This window comes from Pleurodeles waltl, chromosome 6 (genome assembly GCF_031143425.1).
Source record: "Pleurodeles waltl isolate 20211129_DDA chromosome 6, aPleWal1.hap1.20221129, whole genome shotgun sequence".
Taxonomy (NCBI): domain Eukaryota; kingdom Metazoa; phylum Chordata; class Amphibia; order Caudata; family Salamandridae; genus Pleurodeles; species Pleurodeles waltl.
The window spans coordinates 968,028,584-968,051,086 of NC_090445.1; the positions used below are offsets into that span (position 1 = coordinate 968,028,584).

The 22,503-nt window shown below is 45.9% G+C and overlaps 1 protein-coding gene across 3 annotated transcripts in view; it reads right to left on the reverse strand.

Annotated features, from left to right (window-relative positions):
• IDE (insulin degrading enzyme) overlaps window positions 1-22,503 on the reverse strand; it is a 754,741-nt gene that overhangs the window by 636,656 nt on the left and 95,582 nt on the right. For all 3 annotated transcript variants that reach the window (XM_069239810.1, XM_069239807.1, XM_069239808.1), the window contains one exon: window positions 21,482-21,689. In XM_069239810.1, the coding sequence (XP_069095911.1) occupies window positions 21,482-21,689 (208 nt within the window). The remainder of the gene's footprint in view (window positions 1-21,481; window positions 21,690-22,503) is intronic.

The window sequence follows — 22,503 nt, forward strand, 5'->3', positions numbered from 1 at the left end:
GGTTCCAGTAATGATACAGTGGGGGTCCACAGAAGTCAAAAGGTTGGGAACCACTGGGTTAGACGAAAATCCCTTTAAATACCCTGCTGCTGTCTTTCCTGGCAAGAATTTGAGATATGCAATTGAGCCAGTTTAACAGGTAGCAGGGGCAAAGGGAAGAGCAATGTAATCTCTTGCACTTACAATGATGGAGTTATGAAAAGGTAAATAAAGGGGAAAAGGTCAAATGAATGAGCTAGTATGTGGAAGTTTGGCCAATGAGCTAACAAACTGGAATCACATTGCACAGGCTTCTTTAACACCGAAAATAGAAAGAAGACTGCAAAGCTAGGTAGCGTTCACATTTAAAAAAAGGATACCTGATGCTCATTTTAAATTAGTGAAATTGAGGATATAGTTTTTCTAATAAGTGAAAAAAAAAAAAAAAAAGAGAGAAGGACATGCTCAAATAGGCACATATAGACTTACTGATTGCGAATATTTCATAAAAAGTTTATTGCCATAAACTGAGTAATGGATTGGAGAAAAACTATCGAGGTTTGTACAAAATATATTTTTTTTAATATATATTTTTTTTTATTCAGCTGTAATGATTTCTCGAGTTTAATATTTGTTCACCAATAGGGTGATCATGTTCTTCATTCCGTGCATTGTAAATACAGGAACATGGGTACTTTCAACGTCATTCTCTCAGTCATGACTTTAGTTGGGAGTGCTGCAAATCTGATTAGCACCCAGTCAAAAACAGCTTCCATAGGTATGCAAGTAGTTGTTTCCATCAGGGTAAGAAGCAACCATACATCACTATGTAATTTCAAGTGTAACAGAACTTTGTATCATTTCACACAGTGAACCAAACATTAACCAATTCATATATTTGGCACGTCAACTCACGCTGACCTCATCAACTCTTGTCGCGCTGGAAGCAATGCTTCCAGTGTGACCTGAGGAGAAATTGATTAATTTCTCCTGAGTACGAGGGGCAGGGAAGGCAGAGGGACAAGAAAAGGGAAGGAAAGGCTTTTCCTTCCCTTTTCATGTCTCTCTGTGCATGCTGCAGCACAATCGCATGAAGATCTTGTTGCAGGAATGCCCACTAGACACCAGGCATTGTGTTTACTTTAGGGGGGGGGGGAGGGGGGCATTTAATCTAAGGACATTTCTGCTCCCCATGGGGGCACATTACAGTTGGCCATATCTGCCCCCCTTGGGGGCAGATCAGTCTATTTTTGGAAGGCCCATCTGCCACCAAGGGGGGCAGAAGGACCACCAGAGACCAGGGAAGATAAAATAAGAGGGTGGGGGTATGGCCATACCCCCACCAGAAATGAATGGGGCCAAAGTTGTTCTGCCCACCAGTAGGCAGATGGGGCAATTACCCCCTACCCACCCTGTATACTAGATGCCAGGGAAATAAATTAAAAAAAAAATAGTGTGGTGGTGGCTACCAACCAGTATGGGCATGGTTATGCCCCCACCCCAACTGAAGGGGGTAACAGTCTTTCAGCTCTCCCCCGCACACTAAAACATCCTATCCCACGGCAAGCAAGAGGACATTGGATTATTTTGGGTTTTAGTTTTACATTTGGGCCTTCAGAGCTTGGCTAACTCTCAAAATCGTCCCACCTGGAATGGTGAGGGCTGCACTTTCTGGACTTTGGGACGCTGCCATGTAGAAAAATCCACAAGACCTAGACACATCTGAAAATTAAGCATCTGGGTGAGGGCCACGGGCGTCAAGATGGCGGTCGCACTCTAAGAGTGCTCGGGACCCCTCCGTCATCCGCCCAAAACCTGCTACCATAATTGACCCCCTCGAGTCTTCAGCCGAGATTCGGGGGCTGTGGGAGTCCTTCCCGGCCCCCGTGGGTTCAGGTCCGAGACCCGAGGACGCCGGAACAACGCAGGGAGAGAGGCTGTCGCAGGCTCCGGCCCACGCTGCAGAGAGGAGGCGCCGGACGCTCCAGACCGGAGCGCGCTCCCGCGGACGAGCGTTGCCGGCCGGGAGCTCCTGAGGCCGCCGGAGTGGGGTACCTTCCTCCCCCGGCGCACCTGGGGAGAGCCGCGGCTGTCGGAGGCCGCGAGAAACCACAAGCGGAGAAATCGGTGACGCGCCGCAGGGCTCCGTGATCGGAGCGCCCGAGAGCGGGCGGGAGCTTGAGACTCGGAGGACTGAGCGCCCGAGGCTCAATTCCGGAAGCGGCAGAGCGTCGCTGGAAGTGAAGTGAAGAGACCCGGTGACCGGGAGGTAGGAGTGATCGTGCCCTGGGGCCGGGGCCCCAAAGGCTGCGGGGAGACCTAAAGGAGCGCCGCTGCAGGCCCGGTGGACGCGGTCTGAGGGGCAGAGTGCTCGCGTGTCCCGGTACGTTGCCTGACAGGCGCCTGGATGGCTGACGGAGGCAAGTGATTACAATGAGAGGCCGCAACAAGTGAAAGGGAAGCGGAGGAGCGCTTGGGGCCCACCGACCCTACAGGGGACACTGCAACTGTAAAAGGACCTAAGTATTAGGGGAGACCCGAGCTCACAGAGGGGGCGAACCCCAACCAACATGAGTCTACGGGGGAGGACCGGAGAGTCGTAGGAGGACCGGTGCCCTCCCGTGCGGGGACCGAGATGAAAGGGGTCTGGGCGCTGGAGGGGTTCGCCTTATGATCTGCGCCAACCGAGGCATCAAGCACCTAAGGCTGACCATGTGACACTACCCTCTGGAGACGCGAAGGTAATAAGAGGGCCAACCAAGGAGAGTCCGAGGTGCCCGAGAGGACCAAAGGATCGCCAGGGCCCTTGGCCTACAATCGAGGAAGGAGGGAGACCCCCCCCCCGCCATCCAGCTTGGTCTTGGAGCCGCCGGGCAGTAACACAGTCAACCCTCTTCCCCCCGTGGTCTAATTTGAGACTCTAAGGTCCTTGGGTGGGGCCACCAGACTAACGGTCCCCCTGCCGGCCGAGTCCCCCCCCCCCCCCCCAGGGCGATCAACTAAATTCGGAGCGGCCACGGAAAGGGGCGCGAAACCCTTGACGCAACTGAACTTCACCCGCACAAAGGCGTAACTGTGCCCGATACACAGAGCAGGCAACATGGGGAAAGACAGAGCCTCCAAGCAGACGCAATCATCCCAGCAGAAAATAGACCAATTTACCACTCCGGCGGCTCCCCGGACCGGAGGTGACGCCACGTCCTCTGACCAGGCCGCAGAAGGGGTCAGCACCATCCTACTTGCGATTCAAACCTCACAACGTGCAGTGGAATCCAAAATTGGAGAGGTGAGAGAAGAGATGGGCCTTGTGAGGCAAGACCTTAGAAATGCAGTGGGCCGAATCACAGAGGTCGAGACCCGTGTCTCGCAAACCGAAGATGACCTGGCGGATCTAAGAACCAAAGTGGCCCAGCTGCAGACACGGACTGGAGAACTCCACTGCAGAGCCAAAGATGCTGAGAATCGCTCCAGGCGCAACAACCTGCGCTTCGTAGGCGTACCGGAAGGAGCGGAGGATGGCAGGCCCGCCGAATTCCTAGAAACATGGACAAAATCCTGGATGCCGGAGAGCTCTCTCTCACCGTGGTTTGCGATAGAGCGAGCACACAGGGCCCTGGCCCGAGACCCCCACCGGTGGGGCCCCCGAAGACCCCCGATTGCGCGCTTCTTCAACTTCAAGGATCGTGATGCCGTCCTCAGAGAAGCCAGACGCTCCCCCAACCTCCTTTGGGACAATCAGAGAATCTTGGTTTTCCCGGACTACACCCGTGAAGTTCAAACTAAGCGCCGCTCATATGAACAAGTGAAGCAGAAGCTGAGAGCGATGCAACTCACATACATGCTCCTCTTCCCGGCGCGCCTGAAGGTAATCCTGGCGGGCAAGGCGCACTTTTTCGAATCACCCGAACAGGCATGGGACTGGCTGACGGAAGAGGGTTTGGGAAATCGCAAAGGCCCAACTGACCCGCCCAGGAATTCAGGTAGGACGCAACCGGGTGCCCGGATGGACACAAGAAGGGGTCGGAAGCGTACCAGATCCAGGCGGGGTAGGCTTGGAAGCCCCAGCCTCCGAGCAGAAGAGGAATCCCACACTAACCGAGAACCCCCGCCAGAGGGGGAACCGACTGACTGCCCAAGAGATCGAGCTATGGAAGAGAACAAGATAGAGGATCGTCTGAGCCAGTTCCCTGAACTTTATTGATGGTGTCCCCGCGCATACCGAGCTCCTGCTCACTGAGACCTACCGGTATCCTCGGGTACCGTCCCACGTTAATGAGACAGGGTGACACGAATGTTGCAAACTTGTTGTACACCCCAAAGACTTTACCAAAGGTGGGGGTTTCTCACTAACTAATTGCAACTGATCCGACACATAGGAGGGGTCCACCACTCCACTCAATGGCAGTCTACACGGCTGTATTGCCCCAGTTGGGCTCTAGGGTGACAGATGCTTCAAGGGTAGAAGTATGGGGTGGGGGGAGGTTGGGATGTTTAAAGCTCACGTTAGGGCTTAGCGTAGTGGTTAAGATAAGTTACCGTAATAATACCGACATCTATCGTATAAACCCTCCTCAGTCAAAATGTCCATCTCTGGTTCCCAGGTCGAGTCCTCGAATCCTCACCACACAGGTATGGCACAAGTTAGTCCCCCACTGACACAGATCCTATCTTGGAATGTCAACGGCCTTCTAGATAAGATCAAAAGATCCGCAGTGTTTAGCACGCTGTGCAGATACGCCCCCACAGTGGTCCTTCTGCAGGAGACCCACCTACTTGGAACCAAATGCCCCTTCCTAGCACGGGGGTTTTGACAAGGTTTTCCATGCAGGATTCGCTAGAGGTTCCAGAGGGGTGGCCTTCCTATTTCATCGCTCACTTCCAATAATAGTCACCTCTACCACGTCGGACCCGCAGGGTAGATTCGTAACGGTGACTGGTACATTCCACGGATCGACAATTAACTTCGTGTGTGCATACGCCCCCCCCCAGTTGGCTTTGACACCTTCCTGTTAAATCTACGCCGAACGCTCACTGACCTCCCACAGGGACTCACGCTCGTAGGGGGAGATTTTAACTCTGTGTTAGACCCCAATTTAGACGCTTCTGGCCCCGTCTCCTCTGCTAGAGCTGGACGAGCATCCAGTTTAAACGGGTGGGCTACTAAAATGGGACTCTGTGAGGTATGGAGGACATGGCACCCCAGGGCAAGACAATACACCCACACCTCGGCGGCTCACCACTCTCAGGCAAGAATTGACATGGTGTTCATGCCCGCACTGGACATCTCTAGAGTCACTGGCGCAGAGATATTGGCCCGAGGAGTCTCAGATCACTCCCCAATACGCATCCGAATGGGGAGTGCAACCTCCAATCAACGCCCTACGTGGCGCATGAATGCATGGTATTTGCAGGACGAGGATTACACCTGCGAAATAAGGGAGCACCTTACCCAATATTTTGATCACAACTTGGGGTCAGTTCAGTCTCCGGGCACGATCTGGGCGGCATGTAAAGCCACTCTTAGAGGCTACGCGAAGCATCGCGCTCGGGAGAGAGCTCAGGACCAACGAGTGACAGCCCTTGAGATAAGGGCCCTTGCTCTGGAGCGGTCTATGACCACTGCCGCGTCGGCTTCAGTTCTGAGACGCCTAACGGCAACTAGAGAGGAAATAAAGCAGACGGTACTCGAGGCCGCAAAACACGATTGGAGGGCGTCGGCGGCCCGCGTCTATGGATGGGGTGATAAAAACGGCAAGCTCCTTCATTGGTTGGCCTCGAGCCCCTTGGCCAACAGAGTTGTCCCCGAAGTAGTGGACGAGGCAGCCTTGGTTGAGAGTACCCCCAGTGGAATTGCGAGAAGCTTTGCCTCCTACTACGCTAAGTTATATGTGGTGGGTCACCGCCCGCTAGCTGAAAGAGAGTCCCCGCTCCTGAACGATATTACTCTCCCTAGTATCTCGCATACGACCAGGATGAGCCTGGATGAAGACATAAACCTGGCCGAAATTACAACAGCCATAGCTGCCGTGGCATCGGGTAAAACACCCGGACCGGACGGATTTCCGGCTGAACTCTATAAAAGATGCGGGGATATCCTAGCCCCCCCATCTACTTAACATGTTTGATGAAGCAGAGAAGACTGGCCGCTTCCCCACTGGGATAGACCAATCCACAATAGTGGTGATCCCAAAGACACAGCCGCCCTCCCCCAACCGTTCGGTTTACAGACCAATCTCCCTGATAAATGCGGAGATCAAAGTACTATCAACAATACTTGCCACAAGACTGAAAGCGGTGCTCCCCACACTGGTACACCCATATCAGTGCGGCTTTATGCCTTCCCGCAGCATGAGACACTGCATAAGGAGACTGCATGTCACGCTGGCTCAGCGCGGCACCCTGACTAGATCCCCCTCCTCGCTCTCCTCCTGATAGACTTTGAAAAAGCCTTCGACACGGTGGATTGGTCGTATCTAGAGCAGGTCCTTAAAAAAAAACGGCTTTGGGCCCAGATTTCGCGGCCTTGTTAAACTACTTTACTCCAACCCAACCGCCCGTATTCAGGTAAACGGTGTGGCCTCCGATCCATTCCCTATCCGTCGCGGGACACGGCAAGGATGCCCGCTGTCCCCGCTGCTCTTCGTCCTAGCGATTGAACCGTTGGCCACGATGTTGAGAGTGGACCCACTGGTGACGGGCTGGACATGGCCAGCAAGCCCGGAAGACCGAGTAGCATTGTACGCAGATGACGTTCTCCTCTACCTCTCCAACCCAGCGAGAAGTGGCCCCCGTGTCTTGGAACTCCTGGAACTCTTCTCACAGGCTTCGGGTCTAACCTTAAATCCTAGTAAATCCCTGCTGATCCCCCTGCACCCCTCTAGAGACTGCATAAGCTGGCAGGAAAACATCCCAATCCGTCGTAACAGTTTTAAATATCTAGGAGTCCATATAGCGCTGCTTCCCGAACTAACGTGGGAGCTTAATATCACACCACTTCTTAAGAAGACCAAAAAAGATCTTCAACGCTGGTGAGATTTACCACTCGACATACTGGGAAGAGTCGCACTGTATAAGATGGTGATACTCCCCAGATTTTTATACCATCTACAGAACTTCCCACACCCAATCCCCCGGAAATGGTTTAGCGATATTGAGTCGACTGCGCGTCAATACCTATGGTACCGCTCCCGAACCAAACTATCCCTTGTTACATGTCAAAGGGACATCTGTGAAGGGGGCCTAGGGATGTCCAACATTTATTTTTACTACCTAGCCACAAGCCTACAGGTGATTAACGACTGGCTATCGGGGGGCTGGACGGACCCCGCATATAGACTAGAGCTCCAAGCGCTGGGCTACAATGGGGTTTTTGATGTTCTATATGGGGGAACAATACCACAAACTATCCCTGAAGTCACTGGGCTGGTGTTGACGGGGTGGCGAGCGGCACAGAAGACCACGGGGGGTGGCCCAGACTAATGCAACAAACACCTCTCTGGCAGGGGAGGTGGCTGAGAGAAGATTCCACGCTGGCGGGGTTCCGGAAGTGGGACATTATAGGGATATCCACGCTGAGGGATGTCTGGGGAGACTCTCAAATCCGAACTTTTGAGGAACTTCAGAGGTCACATACTTTAAATAAGACCCAATTTCACAAGTACCTTCAACTCAGGCACGCCCTATCAGTACACCTACAACCGGGGGACAGCATCCCAGAACACAGCCCTCTCGAAGCGAAGGTCATGATGGGACACCTAAACAAAGGAGGGATCTCCCAGATTTATAGAGTCATCCTTACAAACACCTCTCCCCCCCTTGAGAAGCTTCGCCGGAAATGGGAGGGTTGGGTGGGCCCCTTGGAAGACCTATATTGGAGAGACGCGCTAGCAGCACCCCGGACATTGGTCATATCTACACGATTTCAAGTGTTACAAACCCTCTACTTACACACAGCCTACCTCAACCCTAAAAGGCTCCACCAAGCTAACCTCCGCCCCTCAGATGAGTGCCCCCGTTGTTTTCAGGCAGGCGCTGACTTCTTCCATATGATCTGGACCTGCCCAATTATAGAGTCATATTGGGGGACAGTCCTGGGTGAGATCTCCGAAGCCCTACAGACTGAGATAGAGGCATCCCCGATCCCGATTTTGTTGGGGGCCGTGGACGGAATGGGGCTGGTCAGAGCAAATCGCACTTTCCTGTGGAGGGCCTGCTTGGTGGCGAAGAGAGACATCATGTTCGACTGGAAGGCCGCAAAAGCTCCGACCCTCGCCAAATGGAGACGAGGAATGGACTGGTGCGCAAGATGTGAAAAACTAATATATGAGGTGAGGGGATGCCCAGACAAATACAACAAAATATGGGGGAACTGGGTCAGTCAACTAGACATTTGATTAACTTATTAGAGTAGAACCCCCCGGAGACTCCCTGGAGAAACCGTTTAACCCTGAGGGAAGTGACGTAACTGGCTGCAAACCCTGCTCTGTAATAACAGAAAGGCCAGACCCATAAAGGGTGGTGTGATGACGAAGTGGAACTCCAACAAATAATGTGGCAGCGAGGGCTGCAGACCCCAAGCTCGACTGATGGGACCAGACCCAGACTATAATCCACATCCTAGACCACAAGGAACTGGACAAGGCCATTAAGGTTATTAAAGTCATTTAGACTATTAAGATGAACACCTAATATGCAGAAGATGTTATATCTTAAAGATCGTGTTGATTTGTCGCTAATTGTCGGTATCTATTTTCTTTGTTTTTTATTGTTGTAACGTGTTTACGCTGCTCCATTTAAACAAAATGAATAAAAAATCTTCATAAAAAAAAAATTACAAAAAAACATCTGGGTGAGTCCAGGGTGGTATGCTTCACATGCACCTGCACCATTTTCTTACCCACAATGACCTGCAAACCCCCAACTTTGCTGGAAATCACACAATTTTCCCACATTTTTGTGATGGAACCTTCCGGAATCTGCAGGAATCCACAGAATTCCTACCACCCAGCATTGTCTCATCTATAATGATAAAAATTCTGCTGCACTTGTCAGCCTAAAATATTTTTTCAAACTGCCCTTTTGGACCCGCTTTGGTTCCCCCTCAATTTTAACATGTTTTTGGATCTTCCCTGTCACAGGAACTTGCCCCACCTGCACAAGTGAGTTATCATTTTTACCGGGAGACTGAGGGGAACGTTCAGTGGTTTGAAATTTGTCCCGGTGCGGTGATCCCACACAGAAATGTGCGGAAAACGTGATTTTTTAGCTACATTTGAGGTTTGCTGAGGATTCTGGGTAAGAAAACACTGGGAGAACCACGCAAGTCACACCTCCCTGGATTCCCTCGGGTGTCTAGTTTTCAGAAATGTTTGAGTTTGGTAGGTTTCCCTACATGGCTGCTGAGCCCAAGACCAAAAACGCAGCTCCTCTCAGATTCAAGAACTTTCGGTCACTGAAATGTGAGGAAAAAGTGTTTTTGTGGCCTAGTTTTGCAAAGGATTCTGGGTAACAGAACCTGGTGAGAGCCCGCAAGGTGCCTAAGTTACAAAAATGCACAGGTTTGGTAGGTTTTCCTAGGTGCCGGCTGATCTAGAGGCAAAAATCTACAGCTGGGCACTTAGCAAAAAACGTCAGATTTCAATGTGTAAATGTGATGTGTCCATGTTGCGTTTCCCGTCACAGGCATTAGGCCTACCCACGTAAGTGAGGTACCATTTTTATCGAGAGACTTGAGGGAAACACAGAATACCAAACAAGTGTTATTGCCCCTTGTCTATCTCTACATTTTTTCTTTCCAAATGTAAAACAGTGTGTAAAAAAGATGTCTATTTGAGAAATGCCCTGTTATTCACATGCTAGTATGGGCACCCCTGAATTCAGAGATGTGCAAATAACCACTGCTTCTCAACACCTTATCTTGTGCCCATTTTGGAAATACAAAGGTTTTCTTGATAACTTTTTCACTCTTTATGTTTCGGCAAATAAATTGCTGTATACCCAGTATAGCATGAAAACCCATTGCAAGGTGCAGCTCATTTATTAGCTCTGGGTACCTATGATTCTTGATGAACCTACAAGCTCTATATATACCCGCAACCAGAAGAGTCCAGCAGACGACATAACGGTATATTGCTTTAAAAAAATCTGACATCACAAGAAAAAGTTAGACTAAAACATTGAGAAAAATGGCTGTTTTTTTCACCTCAATTTCAATACTGTTTTATTTCAGCTGTTATTTTATGTAGGGAAACCTTGTAGGATCTACACAAATTACCCCTTGCAGAATTCAGAATTTTGTATACTTTTCAGAAATGTTTAGCTGTCTGGGATCCAGCATTGGTTTCACACCCATTTCTGTCACTAACTGGAAGGAGGCTGAAAGCACAAAAAAATAGTAAAAATGGGGTACATCCCAGTAAAATGCCAAAATTGCATTGAAAAATGTGGTTTTCAGATTTAAGTCTGCCTGTTCCTGAAAGCTGGGAAGCTGGTGTTTGAAGCACCGCACACCCTTTGTTGATGCCATTTTCAGGGGAAAAAAAACAAAATCCTTCTTCGCAGCCCTTTTTTCCCCATTTTGTTTTTTTAAACAACATTTTTGCTGTATTTTGGCTAATTTCTTGGCCTCTTTCAGGGGAACTCACAAAGCCTGGATACGTCTAGAATCCCTAGGATTTTGGGAAAAAAGGATGCAAATTTGGCATGGGTAGCTTACTTGGACAAAAAGTTATGAGGGCCTAAGCGCGAACTGCCCCAAATAGACTACAAATGCTTCGCTAGTTGGGTTTTTCTTAACAGCCTTCTCCACCTGTTGGATTAGTGTTTCAGCTAGATAGTGTGGCATCTAGGTGGGTGTCATTTCACTAAAGTAAGCCTCTATGATAGCAGTAGGGGCCAAGTCAGAAGTTTTGTAGAGTATGAGCAAAAAAAGGATAGAAAATGTGACCTTTATTGTAAGACAGAAATGAAAACAGATGTACATGTATGAGTTGTCGGTAAGCAACCATATAAAAATGTTGAAAGGTAGAAAAAATGGTATTATCATAAACCATTTATTTAAATAATTAGGCCACACTTCTAACAAGAAGAACAACAAACATGATGTAGTGCAATGGTACAATGCTCGTATGAAGGTAAGGTGCAAAAAGCCTACGTAAAAAAAACAATTTTATCAAAATGAACATTACGCTGTCCAAAAGCTAAGAAATCTTGCGTCACAATACTAGCATATGTTCCGCAAATATTAGCCATCTAAAATACAGCCACTGGAAGACTCCCTATTTTTTTTTAATAGGGTCAACATTTCACTCCCCAAGCTACCTAATTCAGGACCATCCTTGGCACAGTGTTGAAAAGTGTAGGAAGCTGGCTCTGTATATACCATCTCAAAGTGAGAGATAGTGTGCACAGAGTCCAAGGGTTCCCCTTAGAGGTTAATAGACGCAATAATAGATAATACTAATGCTCTATTTGTGGTAGCGTGGTTGAGCAGTAGGCTTATCAGAGGGTAGTGTTAAGTATTTGTTGTACACACACAGGCAGTAAATGAGAACACGCACTCAAAGACTTAACTCCAGGCCAATAGGTTTTTATATCGAAAAATATTATTTTCTTAATTTATTTTAGAACCACAACATTCAGATTTCAAGTAAATACATAAATTGTAAGGTACTTGGCATAGGTAACTATAGAACTTTGAATCAAAACACTAATGTGCACAGTTTAGCAGAAATGGCAATAAGCTATTTCAAAAGTGGACACAGTGCAAAATTCAACAGTTCCAGGGGGAGGTAAGTACAAGTTAGTTCAGCAGGTAAGTAAAGCACTTACAGGTTTAGCCTCTGGGGCAGAGGCACCCCACCATTAGGGGTTCAAGTCAACCCTAAACACCCACCACCAGCAACACAGGGCCAGTCAGGTGCAGAGGGCAAAGAGGGGCCAAATAACATATGGTGACTAGGGGTGCTCCGGTTCCAGTCTGCTAGCAGGTAAGTACCTGCGTCCTCGGGGAGCAGACCAAGGGCTCTTGTAGAGCATTGGAGGGGTCCCAAATAGGCAGTGTTGATTTCTCTGGACACTGGAGTCCCTTTAAAGATGGTTTCTTTTTTGTTGTTTGGACAGAGCTGCTGTCCACAGGAGTTTCTTGGTCCTTTGGGTTGCAGGGCAGTCCTCTGAGTCGGCAGAGGTCGCTGGTCCTGCTGGATGCATCGCTGTTGCAGGTTCTTCGAGTCTGGAGACAGGCTGGTAGGGCTTGGGCCAAAGCAGCTGTTGTCTCCGTCTTCTATGCGGGGTTTTCAGGTCAGCAGTCCTTGTTAGGTCATCAGGAATCTGATTTCCTGGGTTCAGGGTCACCCCTAAATACTAAATTTAGGAGTGTGTTTAGGGCTGGAGGGCAGTAGCCAATGTCTACTGTCCCTGAGGGTGGCTACACCCTCCTTGTGCCTCCTCCCTGTGGGGAGGGGGGCACATCCCTAATCCTACTGGGGGAAATCCTCCAAAGCAAGATGGAGGATTTTCTAAGGAAGGGGTCACCTCAGGACACCTTAGGGGCTGTCCTGGCTGGAGGGTGGTGACTCCTTGTTTTTCTCATTATCTCCTCCGAACTTGCCGCCAAAAGTGGGGCCGTGGCCGGAGGGGGCGGGCATCTCCACTAGCTGGGATCCCCTGTGGCGCTGTAACAAAGGTGGTGAGCCTTTGAGGCTCACCGCCAGGTGTTACAGTTCCTGCAAGGGGAGGTGAGAAGCACCTCCACCCAGTGCAGGCTTTGTTACTAGCCAAAGAGTGACAAAGGCACTCTCCCCATGTGGCCAGAAACATGTCTGGTGTGTGGCAGGCTGGCAAAACTAGTCAGCCCACACTGGAAGTCAGGTATGTTTTCAGGGGGCATCTCTAAGATGCCCTCTGGGTGTATTTCACAATAAAATGTACACTGGCATCAGTGTGCATTTATTGTGCTGAGAAGTTTGATACCAAACTTCCCAGTTTTCAGTGTAGCCATTATGGAACTGTGGAGTTCGTGTTTGACAGACTCTCAGACCATATACTCTTTATGGCTATCCTGCACTTACAATGCCTATGAATTGGCTTAGACACTGTAGGGGCATAGTGCTCATGCAGCTATGCCCTCACCTGTGATATAATGCACACTGCCTTAGGGCTGTAAGGCCTGCTAGAGGGGTGGCTTACCTATGCCACAGGCAGTGGGTTGTGGGAATGGCATCGTGAGGGAAGTGCCATTTCGACTTAGTCTTTCTCCTCACCAGCACACACGAGCTTTGAGGCAGTGTGCATGTGCTGAGTGAGGGGTCCCTAGCGTGGCATAATACATGCTGCAGCCCCTAGAGACCTTCCCTGGCCCCAGCGCCCTTTGTAACAGGGGTACCATTTACAAGGGACTTATCTGTGTGCCAGGACTGTGCCAATTGTAGAGACAAAGGTACAGTTTTAGGGAAAGAACACCGGAGGCTGGGGCCTGGTTAGCAGGGTCAAAACACACTTTCAAGCATAACTAGCATCAACAAAAGGCAAAACGTTAGGGGGTAACTATGCCAACAGTGGCATTTTCCTACAGGTGTCAAGAGGACTTTCAAAGGCAGCGGTGGTCTCTGGGAGAAAAACACTGCGTAAGTAGGACAAAAGTAGATAGTGCAGGACTATCACCATGAAGGTGTAACTTATACAGACCAGATGGAAGGCAAAAACACTTACTGCGCGGGAGGACACCAATGAGAATTTAATTGTATAAAGGTATACCTGGAATTAAAGAAATTACACGGGTGGCCACAATGAACAGTAGTTGGGAAACAAAGCAGTAGTATAAGATTTAATAAGACCTAACAGGAAAAGGTGACAAGTAGAGGCACGTGGATGCTGAAACCATGAAGGTCAATAAAGAGAAGCTTAGTCATGGGCCATGGTTGCTGGAGACATGGACCACCCCAGTGACGGTGCTGTACACAGCAAGCCCAGGGTGTTGGGTCTATGCAAGTACAAATGAATGTTGGTACGAAAAGGCACACTGCAGGAGTCAGGTGTGGGCTGAGGCAGACAGGAAAGGGAGCCCTATGGAAGAAGGTGCATAGTGTCAAAAGAGCACACACGGTCTGCAATCTTCCACTTAAAAGTAGTAGCAGGAACGCATGACCTTGTAGCACATGTAGTGAGAGGACATAATGTGGGCGAGACAGGGGTATGAGCAGTAGCTATTATCACCAAAGTTGTGGAATCAGAGTCGAAGACTCAAAAACAAGACAGGAGAAATGGCAACCAGAAAATTAATTAATCAAACACCATGCAAGAGTGAAAAAGATATGATCATTTTATTTACTGTTACCCAAAAAAATGTAAATTAAAAGAAGGTTGAGAGCCAAGGGAATATCACAAGCAAATGAGATGAAATATATGTCATAAGAATATACAATGTTTGTACATTGTCCTCCACTAAATTCAATTCACATTTTACAAAGTCCAAACAGTTGATTCTGAGGAAGTCAAGCATTATTAACATCCTTTAGATGTCTGTGGAATCAATGACACCTGCTCATTCCCTCACCACTTGATGTCCTGTTATGTGTCTCACTTGTTGGTAATGGCCCACTAAAAAGGCTTTCACTTTGTCACTATGTATCCTGCACTTGTGCTGTATTATTCTGCAGCAAATGTGTTGTTTGTCCAACCTAAATTTTACCATACAGATATCAAATAGCATAGATTATGTTACAATTAGTGTAGCATTTAAGTGAAAAATGTGTCTCAATATGGTAAAATACCTTAGCGTTGAATGCTTTGGAGCAAACAGTGTATTTGCCACTTGTGTAGTGACCCAGCATTCACAATGAGTTATGTGAGGGTTGAGGGCACTTGACTCACTTTGGGCGTGGACTAAGATTTTAAACATTCTTACCTGCCTTAAAAGCAAATCTGGGGCCTTCTAATCAAAGTCAAAAGAAGTTAAACTGTGACAATTACTTATAACATTTTTTTTTTTTTTTTTTTTTTTTTTTTTTTAAGTTTGTTGCGTGAAAGACTGACTTGGATAACAAACTTAACTTTTTGAGATTCAAGAGCATTGGTAGATGGTGTTAGCAGTGAATCCCTGGGATAAAACTAGTTTGAGTAAGCATTTAAGCAAAGCAAGACGTGCTATAAAAATATCAGTTCTGGTGAAATAATGGTGTTTTGGCATAATTACAGTAAAAGTGCAAGAACTGACCAAACAGGAGATTGTCACACAAAATGCAGACTATAAGAGGGGGAAGTTCTTTTCAGCGAGCTTTAGTGAGTTGTAAAGCAGACCACCAGAGATGTTTACAGTGAGGTCTATAGTGCTTTCAGTATCCAATGACAAAGTAAATTGGACATATGTTTTTCTTTTTCCCATTAAGCCATTTCAGAAACATCTTTGAATCATGATGTATGCCTGTCACAATTAAAAAAAAAATCTATTTAATATTTTCATAGTGTAATATTTATTTATAAGATCAGGATTGGAGTCATTGATTAAATATTTTTTATAGTGCTCCAGATTTGGGATGGCCAAATTAGGAGCAAAGCAGCCCCCATAGCTACATCCTTGGTTTGAATGTAGAAGTCTTTGAAAAATGTGAAGAAATTATTCTACATCGCAATACTAAGAAGTCTAATAATAAATTCAGTCATAACTTCTATAGGAGATGAGTAGGGATCTAAGATTTCTTTAAAGATATTAATAGCTTTGAGATCAGGGATATTCGTATATGGGAAATGAATAGCAACGGTCACTAAGATTTGGCAATTTTTGTCAAATGGGAGGTCTTCAATGTAATTGATATAGTCAGGGCTATCTCTAGTACAAGCTGTGATATTCTGCACAAAACACATTATTAAGTAGTTTATATACTGACAGAGCCTCTAAAATGGATGTACACCCTCACATAATGGGGGGGGGGGGGGGACAGGGGGTGGGAGGAGTCGCAAGTTATGTTTGTTAATTTTAGGGAGATATATATATATATATATCACAGGTGTCCTAGATGATGTCAGATGTATCTGGAGCATATCAACTGTATTTAGGGGTGGGGGGAAGAGACCGAAGCCCACTACATCCCAGGGGTTCTGTTTTGAGGGGAGAGACCCTTGGGGACCATATTGTTTTGTTCGGTCTCCTCTGAAGCTTAATGGGTGTTTATGGGCCGATCTACCCTCTATAGAGTGATGGAAGCACACCATACACCAGGGATTTTATAAGAGACGGTTCCCTTGGGCAAGGGTTGCTCTCCTTGAGGGAAATATTTCTGGGGGGTATTTGGTCTTTCTTGTGTGGACTGAGCCTCAGGGTGAATGGTTAACACTTGAGTCACCTGGAAATAAGCTTATGTATGTGGTACGGGATCTGCTTCCGGGGTAAGGATTGTTACCATCTGGTTATGTTTTTTTTTTTTTTTTGCCTTTGTCATGCCTCCTTTTGGGGGAATATCAGTGTTTCTTGATTAATATTGTATCACTTTCATTCTGTATTTTAATTTACTTTTATTTTATTGTACACTCGGTCATTTCTTTTGTCTTGGTGGTGAATCCTGTCTGGGGTGCAGCTTTGACAGATCTGTATTTTGTGGAGTTGTGGTTGGTAAGAAATATTTGCAGTCTTTTCATCTAATGTGTATCCTTGGCCTGTTTGTATAATTCTTTTTTGTGGCTGCTGTACTAATGTTTGAATCTTTAGCTTTTTGTGTGGTTGTCTTTTAAAGTAACGCATTAGTTTGTGAACTTTCTACCCTGTCTGTGATACCTGTAATGTGTTTTATTTTCCCTTTCCAGTGGGACTTCTTTGGTGCTTGCTGTGTCTGAAGACTAGGTGCAGCTGATCCTCAGTTATGCTGTCTCTGGCAGTGAGTGGTATTGTTATTGAGTATACAGGTCATTGTGTGCTTTGTATTAGTTGTTTTTTCCTTCCAGATTACTATATGCCAGTAATATTACTTTCTCTTTGATAGAGCCACAGTTTATTATTTATTTTACACAGTGTTTGTCATTGTTGACTTATTTGTTACGTTACTTTTATTAATGAGGATTATAGCTAACTGCAGGATTCCCGCTCAGCAGGTTGATGGTTTTCTTTTCCAATCTTCCTCGGACCATGACTCTTAGACTGACTCTCCACCTGAGGCAGAGGGCGAATTCCACAATTCTGGTAGTGAATTTCCTGTTTCCTGTTTGAGATGGATCATCCGATGATGAAGCCACTATCAGTGCAAAGGAAGTGCCTCTTTTAGAAATGCCAATAGTGCAGTAAGAGGAATCTGGGTTGTAGCCCCGGACTGAAAGGCTTATTGTAAGTGCTTTACTCTGGGCAGACCCAAACATGGTGAAGCCTGTGCTGCCTACCTTTAGTGGTGCCGCAGCGTGTAGAGATTGTTGACCAAACTAATTGGTATGCTGAACAGTATTTGAGAGACAATAGTGCCAGACTTAAGTCCCATTCTAGAGCTAGCTGGTGGACCCCCACAAATCTGGATGAGTTGAAGTTATTGGGTTTAAGTTTTTTGATGGAATTAATACTTCATACTGGTCCACTAGTCCCTTGATGGCAATTACTATATTTCCTGCAGCTGAGAGTCGTGACTGGTATTTGCTTCTGCTGCAGATGCTGCATTTTGTTAATGCAGCAGCATTGCCACGGGATCACCCTAATTGTGACAGTCTCTTCAAGATTCAGCCTGTCCTTTCTCACTTTGTAGATAGTTTTTCAGAGATTTATGTTCCAGAGAAAGAAAAAGCTGTGGATGAGCCTTTGGTCTTGTTCAAAGGCCGTTTGATTTTTAGGTAGGACATTACTAGCAAGAGCGCACATTATAGAATTAAGATGGATATACTGCCTGAGAGTACTGAGTATATCTGTAATTTCAGGATGTACACTGGTAGGAATTGTTCTGCTGATGCCCCTAGTTGTCCGTCCATACTTGGAGTCATGGAGAAAATGGTGCGGCCACTTGGTAAAGGCTGTTTAACAAAGGTCACATCTATTTGTAACTAACTTCAACAATGGTGAGCAATTGTTGAAGGAATTGTTCAAAGTGGACACTATTGTATGTGATACAATCCTCCCTAACCATAAATGTTACATTAATGAACTTGTTAAAAAAAAAAAATAATAATAATAATTCAGAGGGGACAGTGCAGTGCCATCCGCAGTGATTAACTTCTGGCTGACAGGGTGATGTCCACATGCTGACAACCAGTCATGTTTAAAATACTTCACCTGTGACTGTTTGGGGTCATGTTGCTGATGAGTGCAAACCTGTGTGTATCTTAGACTACAATAAGCACATGGGTGGTGTAACTAGAGTAGTTTAAAGGTTGGTGCCTTACAGTGCTGTTCGTAAGTCATGCATTTTGTATAAGAAGTTAGCTGCTGTCCTGCTCATTTGGAAAACGTCAATGCTTTTGCTGTATTCAAGGAATGTTCTAAGGATTCAAAGAGGACTTTGTTCAGTTTCAGAAGTCTGTAATAGGAAGCCTAGTTATAGTTGAGCAGGCAAGTGTTTTTAGAGTTGGAGTGGTCGAGGATGTGGCTAGATTGAAAGATCGCCACTTTACTGATTACATTCCTCCCACACCCAAAAAAAATAAAAATATTTCTCTGTATGAGATGTAGAGTTTGTCTGAAGAGGTGTGCGAAAGTAGAGCTGTATGTACTTCCGAGTGTCCTTCTAATCCTAGGCTATGTGTGCCCAAATATTTTATATCATACCACACACAACTCAAGTGATGGTAGCAACTGTGAGAGTAAAAGTGAATTGATTGGTTGTGTGTGTGTGTGTGTGTAGACTGACGCTTGGTTGGCCTGTGTGTGTGTGTGTGTGTGTGTGTGTGTGTGTGTGTGTGGCCTGACGCTTGATTGGCGTGTGGTGTGTGTGTGTGTAGACTGACACTTGGCTGGTGCGTGTAGACTGACGCTTGTCTGGCGTGTGTGTGTAGACTGACGCTTGTCTGGCGTGTGTGTGTTTGTGTGTAGACCGACGCTTGGCTGGCATGTGTAGACTGGCGCTTGGCTGGCATGTGTGTGTAGACTGGCACTTGCCGCGTGTGTGTAGACTGGGGCTTGGCATGTATGTAGACGGACGCTTGGCACATGTGTGTGTGTGTGTGTGTGTGTGTGTGTGTGTGTACTGACTCTTGGCGTGTGTGTGTTTTGACTTGCTGCTGGCAACTACAAACACACTGCCAGCAAATATCAGTCCACACACTGTAGGGCAGTATGACTGCTTTGTCAGTCCTGTGAGCATATAAAAGTGGCAGGCCATTGAATGGCACTGTTTGTTGATATGAGTATTGAGATGCCTGGCCCACGGCTGAAGGTGTGAATGGTTTTCTGTGTGTCATGCATGAAAGGCGGATGGCTGGCCTGTAAATTGCGCCTTGACTTGGCTATACAGCTCACAAGCTAGGAGTCATCAGTTCAGTATTTTGGACTTTTAAGTATTAATAGTGAATTTCATTTTTGTGACATCTTTTAACAAATTTTACAATTTGAACTTTTCACTCACCCTCGTTCCAAATTCAACCAGTGTGTGTATTTGAGGAGTAAACAGTTGTGCAGTAATGTTTGTCTTTTCTGTCTTTCTCTGCCAAGGTGTACATTGTCTGTAGTAAAATTCTACCAACTCTAGATATTATCGAAAAGTAGACACCAGACTTGCTCCAGGGTGGCTCACATGGGTCCCTCAAAGTACTGGAATGCGCTGGAAGCCTCCAATTTCCTGCCACCCTAGTTCCCACATATCTCATGATAAACATGGTACCTCACCTGTGTGGGTGGGCCTAGTGCCGGCAAAAGGGTGGGGTCCAAGATACAATGTGGTATCATCAACACAAGGGGTAACTATAGTTTTTGGGCTTTGTTTCGGCAGCCACACAGGAAAACATACTAAACCCAAGCATTTTTAAAAACTAGACACCCAGGGGAGTACAGAGTGGTGTGCCTCTCGTGAATCCCACAAAGTTTACTTACCCATAATGCACCACAAACCTCAAAATTTGATTAAAATCCCACATTTTCCTTGCATTTCTGTGACTTATTCTTCCAGAATCAGAAGGAACTTACACAATGTCTACCACCCAGCATTCCCCAATAAAAATGCTGCCCCACTAGTGTGGCTGAGCCTAGTGTCCTAGAACGGAACAGATCAAAGTAACATCAATGGGAGTCCTCGCAAAAGAACACTCATTGACCTTGGTTTGAACTGTTCCTGTTGTGGGGACTAGGTACAGTGATACAAGTGGGGCAGCATTTTTATTGAGATAAGTGGGACAATGCTGGATGGAAGGAATTTTGTGGACTGCTGATTTCAGAAGTTTACATCACAGAAATTAAAGGAAAATGTGCAATATTAGGCAAATGTTGTAAGTGATTCTGGGTAAGAAACCCTGGTGAGAGCAACGAATGTCACCCCATCCTGATTTTCCCCAGGCGTCGAGTTTTCAAAAATGTGCAGGCTTGTTAGGCTTCCCTAGGTGCCGGCTGAGCTAGGGTCCAAATCCCACAGCTAGGAGCATTGCAAAGAAGAGGCAGTTTTCAGAGGAAAAATGTGATGTGTACATGTTGGATTTTGGAGCCTTTCCAGACGCAGGTACTAACACTACCCACACAAGTGAGGTATTATTTTTATCAGGAGACTTGGGGGAATTGAAGGTGGTAGGACATTAGTTGCTTCCTGCAGATTACAAAACTTTCCATCACAGAAATGTGAGAAAACAATTTTTTACCCCCAGTCACAGTTTGAGGTTTGCAAGGGCTGCTTAGTAGGAAAAACCCTAGTGAAAGCCACACAAGTCACCCCCACCCTGGATTCTACAAGGTGTCTAGTTTTAAAATCTCCTCCTCCTCCTCGACTATCCTCGAAGGGGATCCACAAACCTTGGGTACCTTTAGAATCACCAAGATATTGGAAAAAAGGATGCAAATTTGGATAACTCATGTAGACAAAACGTTATGGAAGCCTAAGCATGGACTATCTAACATAGTTAAAAAAATAAAAAAAAGCCTTAGCACTAGTTGGGGAGGGCTAGCAGTGAAAAGGTTAGAGCCAATATTTTTGACACGTTTTTAAGAAGCCCTTTTAATACACTTTATGTCTTATGTGTAAAACTGTTGTTTGCACTGGTATCACAAAGTCTTTTGACAAGCTCTTAAGATGTCTTTTGAATTGTAATTTTAAGTCAAACTTTTATCAAGTTCTTTTAATATGCAGTGGTTTTTATTAAATAATCATATTTAATACAATTTGAACATCTCTTTTCGTCATCACTACTTGCATCTCGTCACCTGCAAAATTAACTATCAATAAAAGTATTTGAAAGGACAACAATTAACAGCTCAAATTTCATGAATCCATTTTTCAGAAGAATCATCTGACCAAAAAAACAACCATGGGCATATGTAAATTCCTGTTGTAAACGTTAATGGATAGCGGATTGATTATTCATCTTATACAAGCAGATTTTGTAAAATGAAATGACAGCTTACCTGTCCAGTGCACCTTCCAGATGTTCATGCGACACATCAAAGTAATAGTTTGTGTGTTCTCCGCTGGTAAATGCATTTGAACTTCCAGCATGCTCACTTAGAAACTGGCTGTATTCATTCTCTTTTGGGTACTTCTCTGTCCCCAAAAACAACATATGTTCACAAAAATGTCCAAGGCCAGAAATATTTGGAGGATCAGATAAAGATCCTAGGATACAAAAATAAACATTGATAAAATTTGACTTCTGACAATGGAATCAGTGAACAATTGAAATTAAATGAATATGAATACACTATTAGTATTATTGTTTTAGGTAAAAATGTAAATAAAGGCACTGAGATGTCTGCATTAACACAGCTACGTCAAATAAATCATCTGAGGTTCACTGACATGTACATTTAGGAAAACTGAACAGAGAGCTCCGATAGAGAAGATTTCTATTTAGGAAAACAGGCTTGAGTAACAACAGGAAATAAATGCATTTATTTAGCCATCATAATGCAAAATATATATATTTTTTAAATATGCCTTTTCTATGTAATGTCATATTTCATTATTCTGTATTACGGAGACTGCAGAGAAATAAAGAGTCCAAGGAGATGACTCTGGGCAAGTAATTGATCATGTATGGCCATGGAGGTCTCCACTTTAATAAGGAAAGTTTAGGTACCCGTAGCCCTGTTTCTGCACTGTTGATATCTTCACTTAAGTCATAAAAGTTTGAATATTTGCTGAAGTGTTGCACAAACCCTGTAACGTTTTTGCATAGTTTTCTTCCATGGGAAGCAGACGCCGAACTCTGCCCACGGATGTAGTATTTTTTTAAACAAAATTTTACTAGTTTTCAGTTTCAACTGTTCCATCATACAGTGTATCAATCAAGTAGCAACGCGTACAGATCTTAGTTGAATATGCATTCTGCATAATAGAACTACAGGTGTGTTCTAGCGATCAAGTATTATGTAAAAATGATGCTGAACAACAATGCCTCATCCTATACACCCCACAACTTACCCAGCTT